Genomic DNA, 17,237 nt, shown 5'->3' on the forward strand with positions numbered 1-17,237 from the left:
ATTCACTTATTCTCAAAAAAACAGAAATGCTGACATATCGGATTTATGATGAAGGACCTAACTCAGTCAGGGAGACATTAACAGCTTTCATTTAACTAAGTGTGTTGATGAAGGTAGGGCAGTTGATGTCATATACATGGATTTTAGTAAGGCGTTTGATAAGGTTCCCCATGGTCGGGTTATGATGAAAGTAAGGAGGTGTGGGATAGAGGGAAAGTTGGCCGATTGGATAGGTAACTGGCTATCTGATCGAAGACAGAGGGTGGTGGTGGATGGAAAATTTTCAGACTGGAGGCAGGTTGCTAGCGGAGTGCCACAGGGATCAGTGCTTGGTCCTCTGCTCTTTGTGATTTTTATTAATGACTTAGAGGAGGGGGCTGAAGGGTGGATCAGTAAATTTGCTGATGACACCAAGATTGGTGGAGTAGTGGATGAGGTGGAGGGCTGTTGTAGGCTGCAAAGAGACATAGATAGGATGCAAAGCTGGGCTGAAAAATGGCAAATGGAGTTTAACCCTGATAAATATGAGGTGATTCATTTTGGTAGGACTAATTTAAATGTGGATTACAGGGTCAAAGGTAGGGTTCTGAAGACTGTGGAGGAACAGAGAGATCTTGGGGTCCATATCCACAGATCTCTAAAGGTTGCCACTCAAGTGGATAGAGCTGTGAAGAAGGCCTATAGTGTGTTAGCTTTTATTCTTTAGCTTTAGCTTTATCCTTTGGACTCATGGTGAACAATCACTGAAACAACTCTATGATGACATCAACAAGTTCCATCCCACCATCAGACTCACCATAGACTACTCTCCGGAATCGGTTGCATTCTTGGACACACGCATCTCCATTAAGGACGGTCACCTCAGCACCTCACTGTACCGCAAGCCCACGGATAACCTCACGATGCTCCACTTCTCCAGCTTCCACCCTAAACACGTTAAAGAAGCCATCCCCTACGGACAAGCCCTCCGTATACACAGGATCTGCTCGGATGAGGAGGATCGCAACAGACACCTCCAGACGCTGAAAGATGCCCTCATAAGAACAGGATATGGCGCTCGACTCATTGATCAACAGTTCCAACGCGCCACAGCGAAGAACCGCACCGACCTCCTCAGAAGACAAACACGGGACACAGTGGACAGAGTACCCTTCGTTGTCCAGTACTTCCCCGGAGCGGAGAAGCTACGGCATCTCCTCCGGAGCCTTCAACATGTCATGGATGAAGACGAACATCTCGCCAAGGCCATCCCCACACCCCCACTTCTTGCCTTCAAACAACCGCACAACCTCAAACAGACCATTGTCCGCAGCAAACTACCCAGCCTTCAGGAGAACAGTGACCATGACACCACACAACCCTGCCACAGCAACCTCTGCAAGACGTGCCGGATCATCGACACAGATGCCATCATCTCACGTGAGAACACCATCCACCAGGTACACGGTACATACTCTTGCAACTCGGCCAACGTTGTCTACCTGATACGCTGCAAGAAAGGATGTCCCGAGGCATGGTACATTGGGGAAACTATGCAGACCCTGCGACAACGGATGAATGAACACCGCTCGACAATCACCAGGCAAGACTGTTCTCTTCCTGTTGGGGAGCACTTCAGTGGTCACGGGCATTCGGCCTCTGATATTCGGGTAAGCGTTCTCCAAGGCGGCCTTCGCGACACACGAAGGCGCAGAGTCGCTGAACAGAAACTGATAGCCAAGTTCCGCACACACGAGGACGGCCTCAACCGGGATATTGGGTTCATGTCACACTATCTGTAACCCCCATAGAGTTTCACTGGCTGTCTTGTCTGGAGACAATACGCATCTTTTTAGCCTGTCTTGATGCTCTCTCCACTCGCATTGTTTTGTTTCTTAAAGACTTGATTAGTTGTAAGTATTCGCATTCCAACCATTATTCATGTAAATTGAGTCTGTGTCTTTATATGCTCTGTTTGTGAACAGAATTCCCACTCACCTGAAGAAGGGGCTTGCAGCTCCGAAAGCTTGTGTGGCTTTTGCTACCAAATAAACCTGTTGGACTTTAACCTGGTGTTGTTAAACTTCTTACTGTGTTTACCCCAGTCCAACGCCGGCATCTCCACATCATTAGCTTTTATTAACAGGGGGTTGGAGTTTAAGAGCCGTGGGGTTGTGCTGCAACTGTACAGGACCTTGGTGAGACCACATTTGGAATATTGTGTGCAGTTCTGGTCACCTCACTATAAGAAGGATGTGGAAGCGCTGGAAAGAGTGCAGAGGAGATTTACCAGGATGCTGCCTGGTTTGGAGGGTAGGTCTTCTGAGGAAAGGTTGAGGGAGCTAGGGCTGTTCTCTCTGGAGCGGAGGAGGCTGAGGGGAGACTTAATAGAGGTTTATAAAATGATGAAGGGGATAGATAGAGTGAACGTTCAAAGACTATTTCCTCGGGTGGATGGAGCTATTACAAGGGGGCATAACTGTAGAGTTCATGGTGGGAGATATAGGAAGGATATCAGAGGTAGATTCTTTACGCAGAGAGTGGTTGGGGTGTGGAATGGACTGCCTGCAGTGATAGTGGAGTCAGACACTTTAGGAACATTTAAGCAGTTATTGGATAGGCACATGGAGCACACCAGGATGATAGGGAGTGGGATAGCTTGATCTTGGGTTCAGATAAAGCTCGGCACAACATCGTGGGCCGAAGGGCCTGTTCTGTGCTGTACTGTTCTATGTTCTATTCCAGATAATCTCTTCCACAGTAGCACAAAATGATAGGTTGGCAAATGGTCTTTCAATCCACCCACCATAAACTCAGGACATTGAGCTCCACTTTAAAAACATTTTTATTTTTCTCTCACCTTGCCATGAATATTATCCCTCTCAAGTCATTGGAAGAGAAATTATTGCCAAAGTGATATTTCCAGTGTGACTTTCAGTGCTACTGGGTCAGGTATAGTACACATGGTAACTTATACTTCTGACTTTATAGCCATTCAAATTTAGAAGCAATAAATTAGTTCCAAATTGCAACTAATATCTAGATAGTGTAGCCATTTTATGGAATCAAGCAGTCTAGTTTTGCAGAACATCAAGATCATTCAGAGACTCCCAAAAGTCCATGATGCCAAAATTACTAGTTTCAAATGGTTCATCATCAGGCAGCGTCAAAAACCACAAAAACCCATGATGAAACATCAAAACCTAAATGAAACACCCACGCATTTCAATATGCCCAGCAGCCAAACTGTGGAGTGGAAAGGTTTGATAGTAATTCCTGTGTGTGGTATTTTCCAGCCCCAACACCAGCAGGTGTCGTTTTAGTGGCTGTCCAAATTTTCCTGCCCTGCCCATGATGTTGCCCACCGGTGTCAGTGCTGGAAAGTCCCAGGCAGTGAAAACGACAGGGCATGAGAAGACAAGATTCAAGGTACTTCTAGCCTGCCTGACCAACGGAACAAAATTAAAGCCGATGATAATGTTCAAACACAGAACCGTGCGAAAAAATTCCCTGCAGGAGTTTCCGTGATGACAGCTAAATGGAAAAGATGGAGTGAAGTTATGCATTGATAATGAGTAGAATAGGAGTCCCCAGTGGCCTACTAAACAAGTCAGCTTATGAATGTGTTGCATGATAATTTCCCATATGGCAAATCAGATCAAAAGTTGCCAACAAAGAAATAACATCCATATTGCGGTTGTACCAGGGTGTCTAACATCCATAGTTCAACCTTCACATGTGTGCTTCAGCAAGCCATTCAAGTTTCTTGTTTGCATCAAATAGAATAGGTGGATTGTTGATGGAGAAAGAGGGGAAATAGGTGTTTTGTTTTATGTTTTGTAGCCAAAGTGACTCCGAATAAATTCACTGAGCCCTGCGCCAGATGCCAAAGGCAATGAATTTGACCGTTTTAAAATGTTTCAATTAATTCATTCAATAAACCACGTGATTTAATGTGAATTATTGGTGTTCCTTTTTACATTTCAAAATGGTGTCCACCCACACCAGCAGTTCACATTTCATTTTTGACATACAAGTCAACTATCATTTTTGGATGAACTTTTGGAGGCTTCAAAAGGTCAACTTATACCCCACAGTTACTAAAATGTGCTGGCACAGCAGCACCTGTAGCTCGTTAGGGACTTCTACTGGACAACACTCTCCTAGAGCAGTTGACAGGAAGTGATTTGGATTGAAGGACCATCTTGAAATGAACAATAATGTCTATTTATGTTACATTTAAAGTACATCTAAATTAGACCTCATCACTTCTCCATGATTTTGTGCTAAAGCTAATTAAGCTACATTAGGTGATTCGAGCTGCACATGATTGTCAGTGTTTGATTCTCAGTCAGATGGAGTGTAATCGGATAATTTATAATAAGCCACACAGTACTTCAACCTTTGAAATGGTGCGCACACGCAACACAGGAAGGACACAATCAACATGAAAATTGAATGAAAATTCTAATAATGCTAATGATTGGCAAAGAATAGCAAATGCTGTAATAGTGACTGAGGTGAGTTCAATGCATTAATTTAATCAAGGAATTTTGACATCAAACTGAGCTCGAGAAGACTTTATAAATGTCAAGGCAGCATGATTAAATGATTGTTTTTAATTCATTGCTAGCCATTATCTGCTCTTTTATCTAGCTCGATAAAACATTTTTTAAAAGGGAAACTGCTTTCAGGGTGAAAGAAAATCAAATTTTCCATTAGAGGGCAAGATCCAAAAATAAACTGTACATCTCCGTGATATCCTTAGTGAGTAATATCATGGCTTGATGGCACCATTTTCTTGCTTCACCAGCATGTTAGCTTGTAACAAATGCAAACATGTTCCCTGAACACTTTCCTACAAAGATAATTCTTCTGTAAAACTGCTTGCTGGCAGCTGCCAATCCAGGGATGGAACAGTGGTGAACATATGGTAGTGTTACATGGTTGCTCAACACTGTCCTCGCAAATAACAGAGCACCGAGATATAATTTGCCCACTTTAATTAAACCCGTCAAATGCGTGGCTTGTCTCACTGTTTCTGATCATAAATTCATTCTCACTGCTGGAAGCTTTGATTACATAGAAAAGACAGACTTGTCATTTACACTGGAGCTTAATGCACTGTCTGAATCTTCCCAATATGCCTCATGCACAAGTTGAATGGTGTGACTGTTCTGTAGGCAAATATATTTCCTATTGCACTCAAACATATACAATATGGAGTTAGACAGATAGACGGATCTGTTAGAAGGGAAATGTGAATTCATGGGTCTGAAGTAAAAAATTTTTAACAAATGGTTAATGGTTCCCATGCTTGCACTAGGGACTGCAATAGCTCAATCCCCCAGCTCCATGATTAAAATGCAAATTGTAAATTTCATCTCAAGATTCTATTGTTGATTAAAACAAAAAAGGTCCACTTTTCAGATCAGCAATTCAGTTTGTCTTTGTCGGCAACAAACAAATAAACGTGGCTAGAATACAAATTGGTCATTCTGATATCGCTAAACATGTATCTGAAGGCATGCAATATACACTGGAATACGTTCACTGTCACTTTCATACAGTAGTCATTTTTATTTATTTTCATTTAATTACTATTGTGGACTAATTGTTTGTTCCTTAAACTGAAAAAAATGAGAAAATGAAACTTATTTAAACCTCAACATTCAGGGTCAGCATTTAACACAAGTCAGGTGTACGATGCCAGAGAAAGATTCGTGAACTCTGCCCCAACAACTTGCCTTAAAAAGAGGAAATCTTTTAGTGCATTCTTTCATGGACTACCTGAAAGGTTGGAGGAAGTAAATTCAACAATAAATTGCAAAAAAGAATTAGAAATATAGTTTAAGGGAATAAAATTGTAGAGCTACGAGTAAAGAAAAACTGGATTGCACTGTCAAGGAACTGGCCACAGCTGGCCAAATGGTTTCCACCTGAACGATTCTCTCAACTGACCTCACATGGTCGGAATCGTCAAATGAAGTTCCAAGGAAGCAATTCCAACTATGGAATAGCTCACATCCCACAGATTCAGCTCATGAACAATTGTGAATACTGACAGCAGGAGCGTACACTGCCGGGATTCTATTGCTTCATCATGTTTGTAGATTTTGTCCTAATTTTAATCAGGGTTCCTTGCCCACTTACTTTACAATACTTGAATAACCACCTTCTATAGCAAGATGACTGTGGTTCTAAATTGGAAAATTGTGAATGTAACTCCTTTATTCAAAAAGGAAGGGAGATAGAAACCAGGAAACTACAGGCCAGTTAGCTTAACATCTGTCAGAGGAAAATGTTGGAAGCTATTATTAAAGACATTATAAAAGGGCACTTGAAAAAATTCAAGGTAATCAGGCAGAGCCAACATGGTTTTGGAAAGGGAAATCATGTTTAACCAATTCATTGGAGTTCTTTGAACATGCAACATAGGTTGTGGATAAAGGGGAACAGGTGAAGCCTTTGAATATTTTTAAGGCAGATAAGTATTTTTAATTAGGCTTAAAGAATTCAAACCAAGCACGGCATAATTTCTTAAGTGTTCCAGCTAACCTCCAAGGTATGAATCTTCATGGAGATCTCTTCCATTAGTTTTTAGCTAAACAATCCTCTAACCTTTTTTCAAAATTTCATGACTGTGGATTTTTTAGCCCCTTCTCCTGACTTGGGTGGACACCACTCTGCGTAGACTCTCTTTCTGCCTTCTCCAAGATAACTGCTGGTTTTTCCTGCGAAGGTTACTGCAATTTCTTCCACTAGCTCCAAGCTAGACAAATCTTCCAGCCGCTTTTCCCTTACAAATTCTGTCTCCAAACTGAACTTGAGCTCCCTCCCACATTCCATGCAATGAATGATATAGTATTTTTCCTGCTTAAGATACAGGCCTTGCTAACATTTATCTCTTTTGCTTCTTGACTCAGCGAACTACAACTGCCTCTGTTCCTAAATTGAACTGTTAATTGCTTGCTTCTGTGAACAAACACGCACACAGATAAATGAAACCAAAAGAACCTTTCGGGCGGCACGGTAGCACAGTGGTTAGCACTGCTGCTTCACAGCTCCAGGGACCTGGGTTCGATTCCCGGCTTGGGTCACTGTCTGTGTGGAGTTTGCACATTCTCCTCGTGTTTGCGTGGGTTTCCTCCGGGTGCTCCGGTTTCCTCCCACAGTCCAAAGGTGTGCGAGTTAGGTTGATTGGCCATGCTAAAATTGCCCCTTAGTGTCCTGGGATGCGTAGATTAGAGGGATTAGTGGGTAAAATATGTAGGGATATGGGGGTAGGGCCTGAGTGGGATTGTGGTCGGTGCAGACTCGATGGGCCGAATGGCCTCTTTCTGTACTGTAGGGTTTCTATGATTCTATGATGATTTCTTCCTAACCACCCATGCTTGCAAAATGCCCTGCTTACAGAACATGATGTCCAATGTTAGATGTGATTCCGTGAATGGAGAGCAAGTGTTTATCAAATGCAGAGTGTGCTAAGGATTACACGAACAACCAATTTAAGATTATCTGTGAGCAACGTGGCCTACTTACATTTGCTAGACGCTACATATCTTCATATGAAGTAAAAGGAATGTTTCTAGGTATTGAACTTTTCTTGAATTAAACACAAGTGTGGGGACAATAGATCCCTGCTGTATTCTCCATGGCAATGCTTTAACCAATCAGCATCAATGTGTCAACCAATCAGCAGCAACCTGTTCTCATGCAGTATGAAATCTGATATTGTTGTGTTCTGGTGAGTCCAGGAAAAGCTTCGACAGCATGTTCCTTTGTTTTCTAGCATTACTTAAGCACCAATTAACTCCATGTTCTAACTAAATGTGTTTTTATAATTAATTATTTTACTTAATAATTACATCTTCCTTCAAACTTATAACATGCAGTATTTTGATTTTGTTGTTAAGGACTCCCATGGTAAAGCAGGATTTAAGATTACAATCACATACTTATCAGTGTTCAGAGAAATCTGTATGCCTTGAAATGTTTAGACTTGTTAAATCTTGGTCATGCTAGGTCAGCTGGATAATCACAGATGTATTCGAATAACAAATCCTCAATGATTTTCTGTAGTTAAAATTTAGGTGAAATGCAATTGATTGACTAATCCCCACAACTACCCTGAAAAGAAATTGCTTGTGACAGCAATGTGTCAGAAGCTCTCAACTCTGCATTATTTGGAACACATCTAAACAGTGCAAGAACGTCCCTTTACATTCAAAGAGAGGATCGGTCTCAAAACATCACATCTTCAATCCAAGCATTTCACCAAACTTCGGTAGGGACAACACAATGTTCCATCTTACCGTGTTTATAATGAACTGATGACGCATTAAAATCACAAACAAGTAAAACCCATTGATCTAACTATGCAGGGAAAAAAGCACCACCCTGCAACAAACTCCTTTCATATCAGCTTTGTTTTAATTTAGATTTTTGGAGACTGCCGGTCTGTGAGATAAGGCCTGTGCTTACACAGCTAAACACAGCTTTCTGAACCTAGAATCTGTTGTCGACCCAGTTCTTTTGCTGGGACGACAAATTTTCCTTATCGAAAAGAAACTGAATCTTATGTTGTGGAGATTTCCAGTGAGGTCAGCTTTTATTGGTGTCCTTGCAATTTGGTGCATCTGACAGACTCTTAGGCTACCTCAGAAGGCCGCAAATAGTCAACCACATTAAAGTTTGGGACTAGAATCACTTTTAGGGCCGACCAGGCAGGGGTGGCAAGTTTAGATATGAGATTTTTTTTTAATATTTGGAATCAATCAAATATGATACACATTGATAAGTTCCCAGTAATGTGAAAACTTAAATATTCATTCAAGGTGAGAGGGGCGAGGTATAACTCAGATACCAGAGGGACGTTTTTTTACACAGAGGGTGGTGGAGGCAGACACGCTGGCATTGTTTAAGACTTACCTGGATAGTCACATGAGCAGTCTGGGAATGGAGGGATACAAACAAATGGTCTAGTTGGACCAATGAGCGTCACAGGCTTGGAGGGCCGGAGGGCCTGTTTCCTGTGCTGTACTGTTCTTTGTTCTATGTATTGTGAATTTTACAATAAATTTCAATGGTGCTTTCTCTTTGTCATCATACATCACCCAAGGTTCTTATTAAAACCACGAGTCAGCAAGCAGCAGATTACACTCACATTCGAGATACTGCCTCAGCTAATCCACAAATCCCTCAGTGACATCAAAGTTATCACAGGTTTTTCACAGGTCAATACACACCAATGAGCCGCCTATACTCCGCACTAAATAAAGCAAGGATTGAAAACAGATTTTTAAAATTTACATCTTCACCAAGTTCTTCCTCGTGTTTGAGAACTACAATTATTAAACCTTTCTCGTTTAAACCAGTTCCACTGTAAACAGTTACAAACCCCACCACCACGAAAGCCAGTGCTTTGTGTAGAATAAAACCTTTCACTTGGTAGGAGAATATGGATGGAAAACCAGAAGGAAAAACCAGTTCAAAATGTTTCAATCCCAATAAAAATCAAAATACTGCAATAATGAATTGGAAGTCCCATTTTCAGGTATACAAGACCAGTTTGGACAAGTTTTACCAACACCCATCATTGCCATATTTTACTGCTTTTACCTTGAGGAAAGTCAGACAGCATGGGGTTGTTATCTGGCTGTAGAGTTACAGTAATATTGTTATACAGGTGACTAAATACATTGATGTCAATTTATCTGGGCAGCAACAAGAGCCGAATTAGCAATCAATTTTGACAATCTGTCACAAGCTTTACATTCATTTTCCAGTTCCTTTTTCGCCTCTTTTCTTTTCAAAAATAGGGCCAAAGGAGCTATTCTTATAGGTCAAGAAAACCCCAGCTGAATGTCATCACTGAATTGGTTTCAGTTGGAGTTCTCACACCACACATTGTTCCCTCAATTAATCTATAGGTTTCAGCAACCACATCGGAAAATTGCACTCCAACCACGGGCCATGTGTACTTCAACAGCCGAGGAAGTTAGACCAGTTTCATATCCCGTTACACTTTCTTTGAAAGGCACCATAAATCCCTCAGTATGTTGAAAATTAGATTGCAGCATGCTTCCCATTTCTGTGACTTTTTTTGCAATTAATTTCTCTTCTCTGCAATACGGCAGGGATCTATTGTCCCCCATAGTTATTCAAGAAAGGTGCAATGCCTGGAAACATTCCTTTTGCTTCAGATAGAAATATGTAGCGTCTAAGTGCAAGTTAGACACATTGCTCACAGACAGATAACCTTGGGCGGCATGGTGGCACAGTAGCTGGCACTGCTGCCTCACAGCACCAGGGACCCAGGTCCAATTCTGACCTTGGGTGACTGTGTGGGTTTCCTGCGGGTGCTCTGGTTCCCTCCCACAGTCCAAACTTGAGCCAGTTTGCTGCATTGACTATGGTAAATGCGTGGTATTACGGGGATAGGATGGTGGGGAGGGGGGGGGGGATGGCCCTGGGTGAGATGTTCACTCGGAGAATCAGTGCAGGGTCAATAGGCCAAATGGACTCCATCTGCACTGCAGGGCTTCTACGATTCTATGATTCTCCCCACTTCACCCATAGTCAGGAATAATCCCTCACCTGCCCTTTCTAGATGGTGGGCCCTGTCAACTTAAATGAATCATGTATCGATTTTGACTCTTCCCTTCCGGGAAACATATAACTTGCAATTTCCAATAGCACAGCAGAAACTTTCCGCTTTGGGTACAATCAGAAACTTGTGCCCAAAATTCTGCTAGTTAGGTTGCAATTATCACGAAAATTCAATTACATAATCACAAACATAAGATCTGCCATGAAACAGCACGATCAGACAATTGCTTTTCATTTCATTAAACCGATTCCTTGTTGAAGAGTGGTAGTCTAGTGCAGTTTTATTAACTGAAAATGCGTACAACTCCAAAAGTCAGCATTTTAATAAGGGTATCCAATTCTCCATTTGCAAGTGTGGAATCATTCGATTGTTTCATTGACGTACGCTAGTCAGCTAATTCGTAAATTAAATATTTTGATGTGAAAGAGCACATGTCTATCAGTGCCTGTGTACTTAAGAAAAAGCAGCACAATGTGAAGAGCCTTTGGGACCAGCACATACAGCAGAATCTCGCAATGTCAACTTGGGATGGGGTTATTTGTATTCTTTTATGGGATTTTATTTTTGTTTTACTCCATTCTTAAAGTTACAAAGCCAGTGCTCAGAGTGGACCCAGTGCATCCCATCTTATGCTTGATCTGACGCTTGATCTTAGCCAAAAGGCCATGTATTCTTTCATGGGATGTGCACGTTGCCCGGCTTTGCAGTGAGTGGTTTGCTTGGTCATTTCAAAGGGTAGTTAAGAGTTAGCCACATTACTGAGAGTCTGGAGTCACAGGTAAGAATGGCAAATTTCCCTCCCTAAAGGACATTAATGAACCAGAGGGGTTTTCACGACAAATAATGCAGTGGCATCATCACCGTTACCGAGCCCAGCTTTATATTCCAGATTTATTAACTGAGCTAAATTCTACCAGCATGTTGGGAATTGAACCCACGTCCCCAGGATATTTGCCTGGGCCTTTGGATTACAAATCTAGTGACAATACCACCGTGCCACCATCTCCCCCGTAGTATGGTCAGTTTTGTGGGTAGGCCCAATTCAAACTTTTGCATTGGTTTGGCCGATTCCACCCAGCTTGAACTGATATTCTTGCCGGAAACAAGTGCAAATTTTTACTTCATAATCTCCAGCTCCAGTTTTAACAGGAACAACATTTTGCTAGGATACTGCATCTTTAAAATGTTTCACAGAAATATAATCAAGAAAAATCTATGCTGAGTCAAAGGACGAGATTAAAACTTGATCAAAGTGGTGGATTGTAAACAGATTTTTAAAAGAAGGGAGAAGGTATATAATCACAACATCACCAAAAGAACTACCTGCGAAATCAAGGCTACTGCACATAGGAATAGGTTGTTTTACCTCAGCTGCTTTAAGAACTCCACATCACAGCTGCTGTTGATAAGTTTGATGAACTCCTCATAGGAAGGAGCATAAGTATAGGCTTTCTTGTGATGCTCATTCACTTGCTCCCTGTGTTCCATCTGTGTTAGCAGCATTCGATTAATGTAGTCTGGATCACTCAGCAGTTCCACCATTGGTTTTAGTACTGTCAAAAATAGATTCAGGTAGGAGTTTAGAATGGACAAAATTCAGAACACAGACCCAAGTTTGACAATCGTCAGAAACACTTGTCATTATGAACAAATACTAAAGATCACTAGAAAAAATGTTTTCTCTTAGAAAGGCACGAATTCCACAAGTACAGGCAACCTTCCAGTACCAGAAAGTAGTATTTCTTCTGTAATCAGCAGGTAGTGGTTGTAGGCTAGGGGCTGGATTTTCCGGGCCCATACAGGCGGAGCAACATTTTCCAGAAAATAGGTGCCGGGCCGTTTTGTTGATGAGGTCCCACCTCTGGCTGCTTTTCCCTGGGCGGATTGGATGAGGTGTCAGCACCCCAAGCATCTGCGACTCGATGCCAATTAAGATTGCTGAGTTAACTAGTTATCGGCAAGTTATACACTTCACTCCGGCAACTAAGAGGAGACAGTTTCACAGTGAGGGGCTTTATTGATTACCAGCAGAAAATGGAAATGTTGCGACATTCCCAGGTCACAGACTCGCCATTGAGTGAAGATTTCCTGAAAACGGGTGTCTCCGGTTTTAATGGCAGACTCTCCCCTGATATTGATGGAGCCTCCATTACTTTCCTGGTGCTTGGCCATCAGTGGCAGTCTCACTGGTCACTCAGTCAGGCCTGTTGGCCTCCTTTGCAGTGGGCCATGCTACATTCAATTTTAGCCTCTGGAACCTACCCACCCTCCCTAACTAGAATAGGGAAGCAGCTTCTAATTATAGCCTCCTGTAAAAGTTAAGCCAACGGGTACACTATGACAGTGACTGGATTCAGGAAATGGATGGTCCTGCCTCCCAAATATTTTCAAAGTTGGGAAAATTCAACCCGATGTAGAAATTTTGGGGGCGTGGTGGGTGGAGAGGGAAAAAAAACACATCCTGAACCTCACCCATTACTCTCACTTTTTCAATTCTTTCATGGTTTGTGGGAATCACTGGCAAGGCCAGTGTTTGTTGCCCATTCCTAACTGCCCTTGAGAAAATGGTGGTGAGCCGCCTTCTTGAACCACTGCTGTTCATGTGGTGAAGGCACACTATAGTGCTGTCAGGAAGGGAGCTCCAGGGTTTTGAGCCGCTGACAGTGAAGGAACAGTGATATATTTCCAAGACAGAATGGTGACTATCTGGAGGCGAACTTGCAGGTAGTGATATTCCCATGCAACTGCTGCCCTTGTCCTGCTAGGTGATAGAGGTTGCGGATTAGGAAGGAGTGTTGATGATTTCCTGCAGTGTATCTTGGAGATGGTACACATTGCTGCAACTGTGTCCACAAGCTCCTACAAACAGCAGTGCAATAAGAAGATTATCTGATTCTGCAATGCTATTGAGGGTAACAAGCAAGGTGCATAGTGGGAATCCTGTAAATGTAGCGTTTCTGGACTTCCAGATGCCACACAAAAGGTTAATACACAAAGTTAGAAAACATGGGATTAGCCTTATACTCCCTGGAGTTTAGAAAAATGAGAGGATATCTAACTGAGGTGTACAGAATGATAAGGAGTATTGACAAAGTAGACTTGGAAAGGAGGTTTCCTCTTGTATAGCAATTTAGAACAAGATGCCCTAGTTATAGGATAAGGGATGGCAGATTTAAAACAAATGAGGAGAAATTACTTCTCTCAAAGAGTTAAGAGTCTGTGCAAGTCACTACCCCAGAGCGTGGGGATGGCGGGATAGTGAGTAAATTTAAGAAAGAGGTGGACAGATTTTTAATTAGTATGGGTTTGAAGGGCTATGGTGAATGGGCAGGGAAGTAGAGTTGAGGCCGAGATCAGCCATGATTGTATTAAATAGCAGAATAGGCTCAAGGGGCTAAATTGCCTATTTCTGCTCCTAGTTCATATGTTCCTATAAATATTGACCAGGAGACAGGGGATGATGCCTCAAAACAGTGCCATGGGATTGTTAGGATAGACAGGGATCTCAGTATATTACCGGACCTGAAAGACAGCACCTCCAACAGTGCAGGATTCCTTCAGTACTGCACTGGAGTGTCATCCATGACTTTTGTGCTCAAGTCTCTGTAGTGGGACTTGAATTTCTGAATCAGAGACAAGGATGCTACCAACTGAGCCACAGCTGACACTGAAGATGGAAAAGGCCGAGCTGGCACAGGTCTGACAAATTTTGTGGAAACTGGAGGTACAGGAGAAACGTGAGTGACGTCGCCTGTATTGGGTCAAGCTGGCACAGAACATCAGTGTTTGCAGCAACTTAACCGGATTGTGATCCTGGTCCTGCTGCACTAGCCAAACAATTGTCTATTTGTTCAAACGTTGTCATAACTAACAGGTGCGTGGTTCCATCTCTTCTGACATCTTAGTGTTTCCATGCTCCAACCTAGAAAAGGTGCAAATCCATTGAAGCAGAGTGCATTACAACAGGTTTATATTACGCCCACAGCCCAAGACCACAGATGTCAAAATGTTTTCTGTGGAAAATGAGTACTTAAATCATGGCTGGGAGAGAAAAAAAACCATAGGATACCTATCTACCCTCTTCAGCTGGATAGGCAGCTTCACTCATTTTTCTTTTCTTACCCTATGTTTCAGAGGCCATGACCTTCATTTGAACACTGGATTTACACATGCCACTGACTCAAGTTTCTCCAGACTAAGTTCACAGCTCCAGAATATTTCTAAATGAGCAGAGCAGGAATCAGAGGTAATCAGTAGCCAGAATCCACATTAAAGGATCGGAGTTAAAAAGCAAGGATGCTGGGATGATAAAAGTTGATTTATTCCACTCAATTTAAAATTAAGCAACATTAGCCAATCTCCTGCCCTTTCGCTTATGAGCAGTCTGGGGTCTGTTTGCTACTTCTGAAAGTGGTCACAAACTATATTTAAGTATACTGCCCACGATTCAGTCTGTTCCAAACCTGAAAGGCAAATTCATACCAAACTCCCAAACGAAACAGAGGAAAAAAAATGCCTAATTATAAAATGGCACTCTCTGTTTGAACAATTTAAACAACAATTAGCCTGTGGGTTTGTGCAGCTGCATTTGAGTCAGTTGAACTGTCACTGTTTTTAGTTCACCTCAATTTGCAAGTGGAAAGAATGAAAATACCGTATGGAATGACGTTTTGCAGTGTAGAATTTGAGATCCACAAACAGGCACGGTCAAGATGATTGTTACCTTCACAGGAGTGAAGCAAGGAGCTGATTTAGGATTGAGCAGTGAACACCCACAAAGTAAATGCGTCAGAAAACTAGCCGAGTTGGGCTAAAGAAGCAAGAGGCCACAGCAACATGCAGTATAGCGCACTTCGAACAAACTACAGAAAATTAAGAGAGGAACATCATAGAAATCATAGAAACCCTACTGTACAGAAAGAGGCCATTCGGCCCATCGAGTCCGCACCGACCACAATCCCACCCAGGCCCTACCCCCATATCCCTACAGATTTACCCACTAATCCCTCTAACCTACGCATCTCAGGACACTAAGGGGCAATTTTTAGCATGGCCAATCAACCTAACCCGCACATCTTTGGACTGTGGGAGGAAGCCGGAGCACCCGGAGGAAACCCACGCAGACACGAGGAGAATGTGCAAACTCCACACAGACAGTGCCCCAAGCCGAGAATCGAACCCAGGTCCCTGGAGCTGTGAAGCAGCAGTGCTAACCACTGTGCTACCGTGCCGCCTGTCTTGCTGGTAATAACATAACGGGAACTATCGTCAGTCAACTGAACTAGTTATGGAGAGAAGATAACAGCGTTTTCTCCCAAATATATCATGGGATTGGCACCCAGGCCTCAACCAAAGCAAAACATTAGGGAGACGTTAACATATTTGGCCTTTATCGTGAGAGGGATGGAGCAGGGAGGTCATGCTGCAACTGTACAGGGTACTGGCGAGGCCGCACCTAGAGTACTGTGTACAGTTTTGGTCCCCTTATTTAAGAAAGGATATATTAGCTTTGGAGGGGGTACAGAGAAGGTTCACCAGCTTGATTCCGGAGATGAGCGGCATGGTAGCACAGTGGTTAGCACTGTTGCTTCACAGCTCCAGGGACCTGGGTTCGATTCCCGGCTTGGGTCACTGTCTGTGTGGAGTTTGCACATTCTCCTCGTGTCTGCGTGGGTTTCCTCCGGGTGCTCCAGTTTCCTCCCACAGTCCAAAGATGTGCGGGTTAGGTTGATTGGCCAGGTTAAAAATTGCCCCTTAGAGTCCTGAGATGCGCAGGTTAGAGGGATTAGCGGGTAAATATGTGGGGGTAGGGCCTGGGTGGGATTGTGGTCGGTGCAGACTCGATGGGCCAAATGGCCTCCTTCTGCACTGTAGGGTTTCTATGATTCTATAGTGGATATGTTCTGGATTAGTAATGCAGAGGCCTGGATTAATGATCTAGAGGCACGAGTTCAAAACCCACCACAGCACAAATTCAAACAGATAAATAGGACTGAAATAAGAAAAGGCTAGCATCAGAAATAATAAACATGAAGCTCCTGAACTTTTGTAAAAACTTACTTGGTTGTCACTATTATTCTTTGGGGAATTAAATCCAATATGACACTTTTGGTTGCCCTCTGAAATGGCCAAGTAAGCCATTCAATTGTATCTCAAGTATAACTTAGGATAGGCATTGCCAGAACCAAAAAAAAACATAGTAGTCTTCGCCAGTTAGGCCCCCCAACCTCCCATTTTCCATGACATAACAGGGTGCATTATAAAGCTAACCAAACTAATGATGCAAGCACCATCCATTTAGCCTGAATCACCTTCTCAAAATAATTACCTTTCCTATCCCACTGAATTGCAGTAACACACCATAAGCAATCCAAATGAAATAATTACCAGCAAGATGATTCAGTTGAATTTAAAGAGGTAAGAGCTCCTTCAAAATTTCAGTAAGATTTCACCGCAGATTAAATACCCAAACATAAGAGGATTTCTTTTTTTGCTAGCTTTCCCATTTATTGCAAATGAAGGGCACTCCTTTAATCTGGGCAAATTAATCGCCATGACTGGTGGATTTTCTGTTCAGGCTTTAAGTTTCTAGTGGGGATAGTAAAATGGTTCATGACAGATTGAGGCACAACTCAGTTACAGCTTG

General features: G+C 42.5%; 1 protein-coding gene across 2 annotated transcripts in view; it reads right to left on the reverse strand.

Annotated features, from left to right (window-relative positions):
* Positions 1-17,237, reverse strand: part of snx25 (sorting nexin 25) — a 219,055-nt gene that overhangs the window by 86,922 nt on the left and 114,896 nt on the right. For both annotated transcript variants that reach the window (XM_078215054.1, XM_078215055.1), the window contains exon 6: positions 11,958-12,144. In XM_078215054.1, the coding sequence (XP_078071180.1) occupies positions 11,958-12,144 (187 nt within the window). The remainder of the gene's footprint in view (positions 1-11,957; positions 12,145-17,237) is intronic.

Source organism: Mustelus asterias, chromosome 6, assembly GCF_964213995.1.
Source record: "Mustelus asterias chromosome 6, sMusAst1.hap1.1, whole genome shotgun sequence".
Classification (NCBI taxonomy): domain Eukaryota; kingdom Metazoa; phylum Chordata; class Chondrichthyes; order Carcharhiniformes; family Triakidae; genus Mustelus; species Mustelus asterias.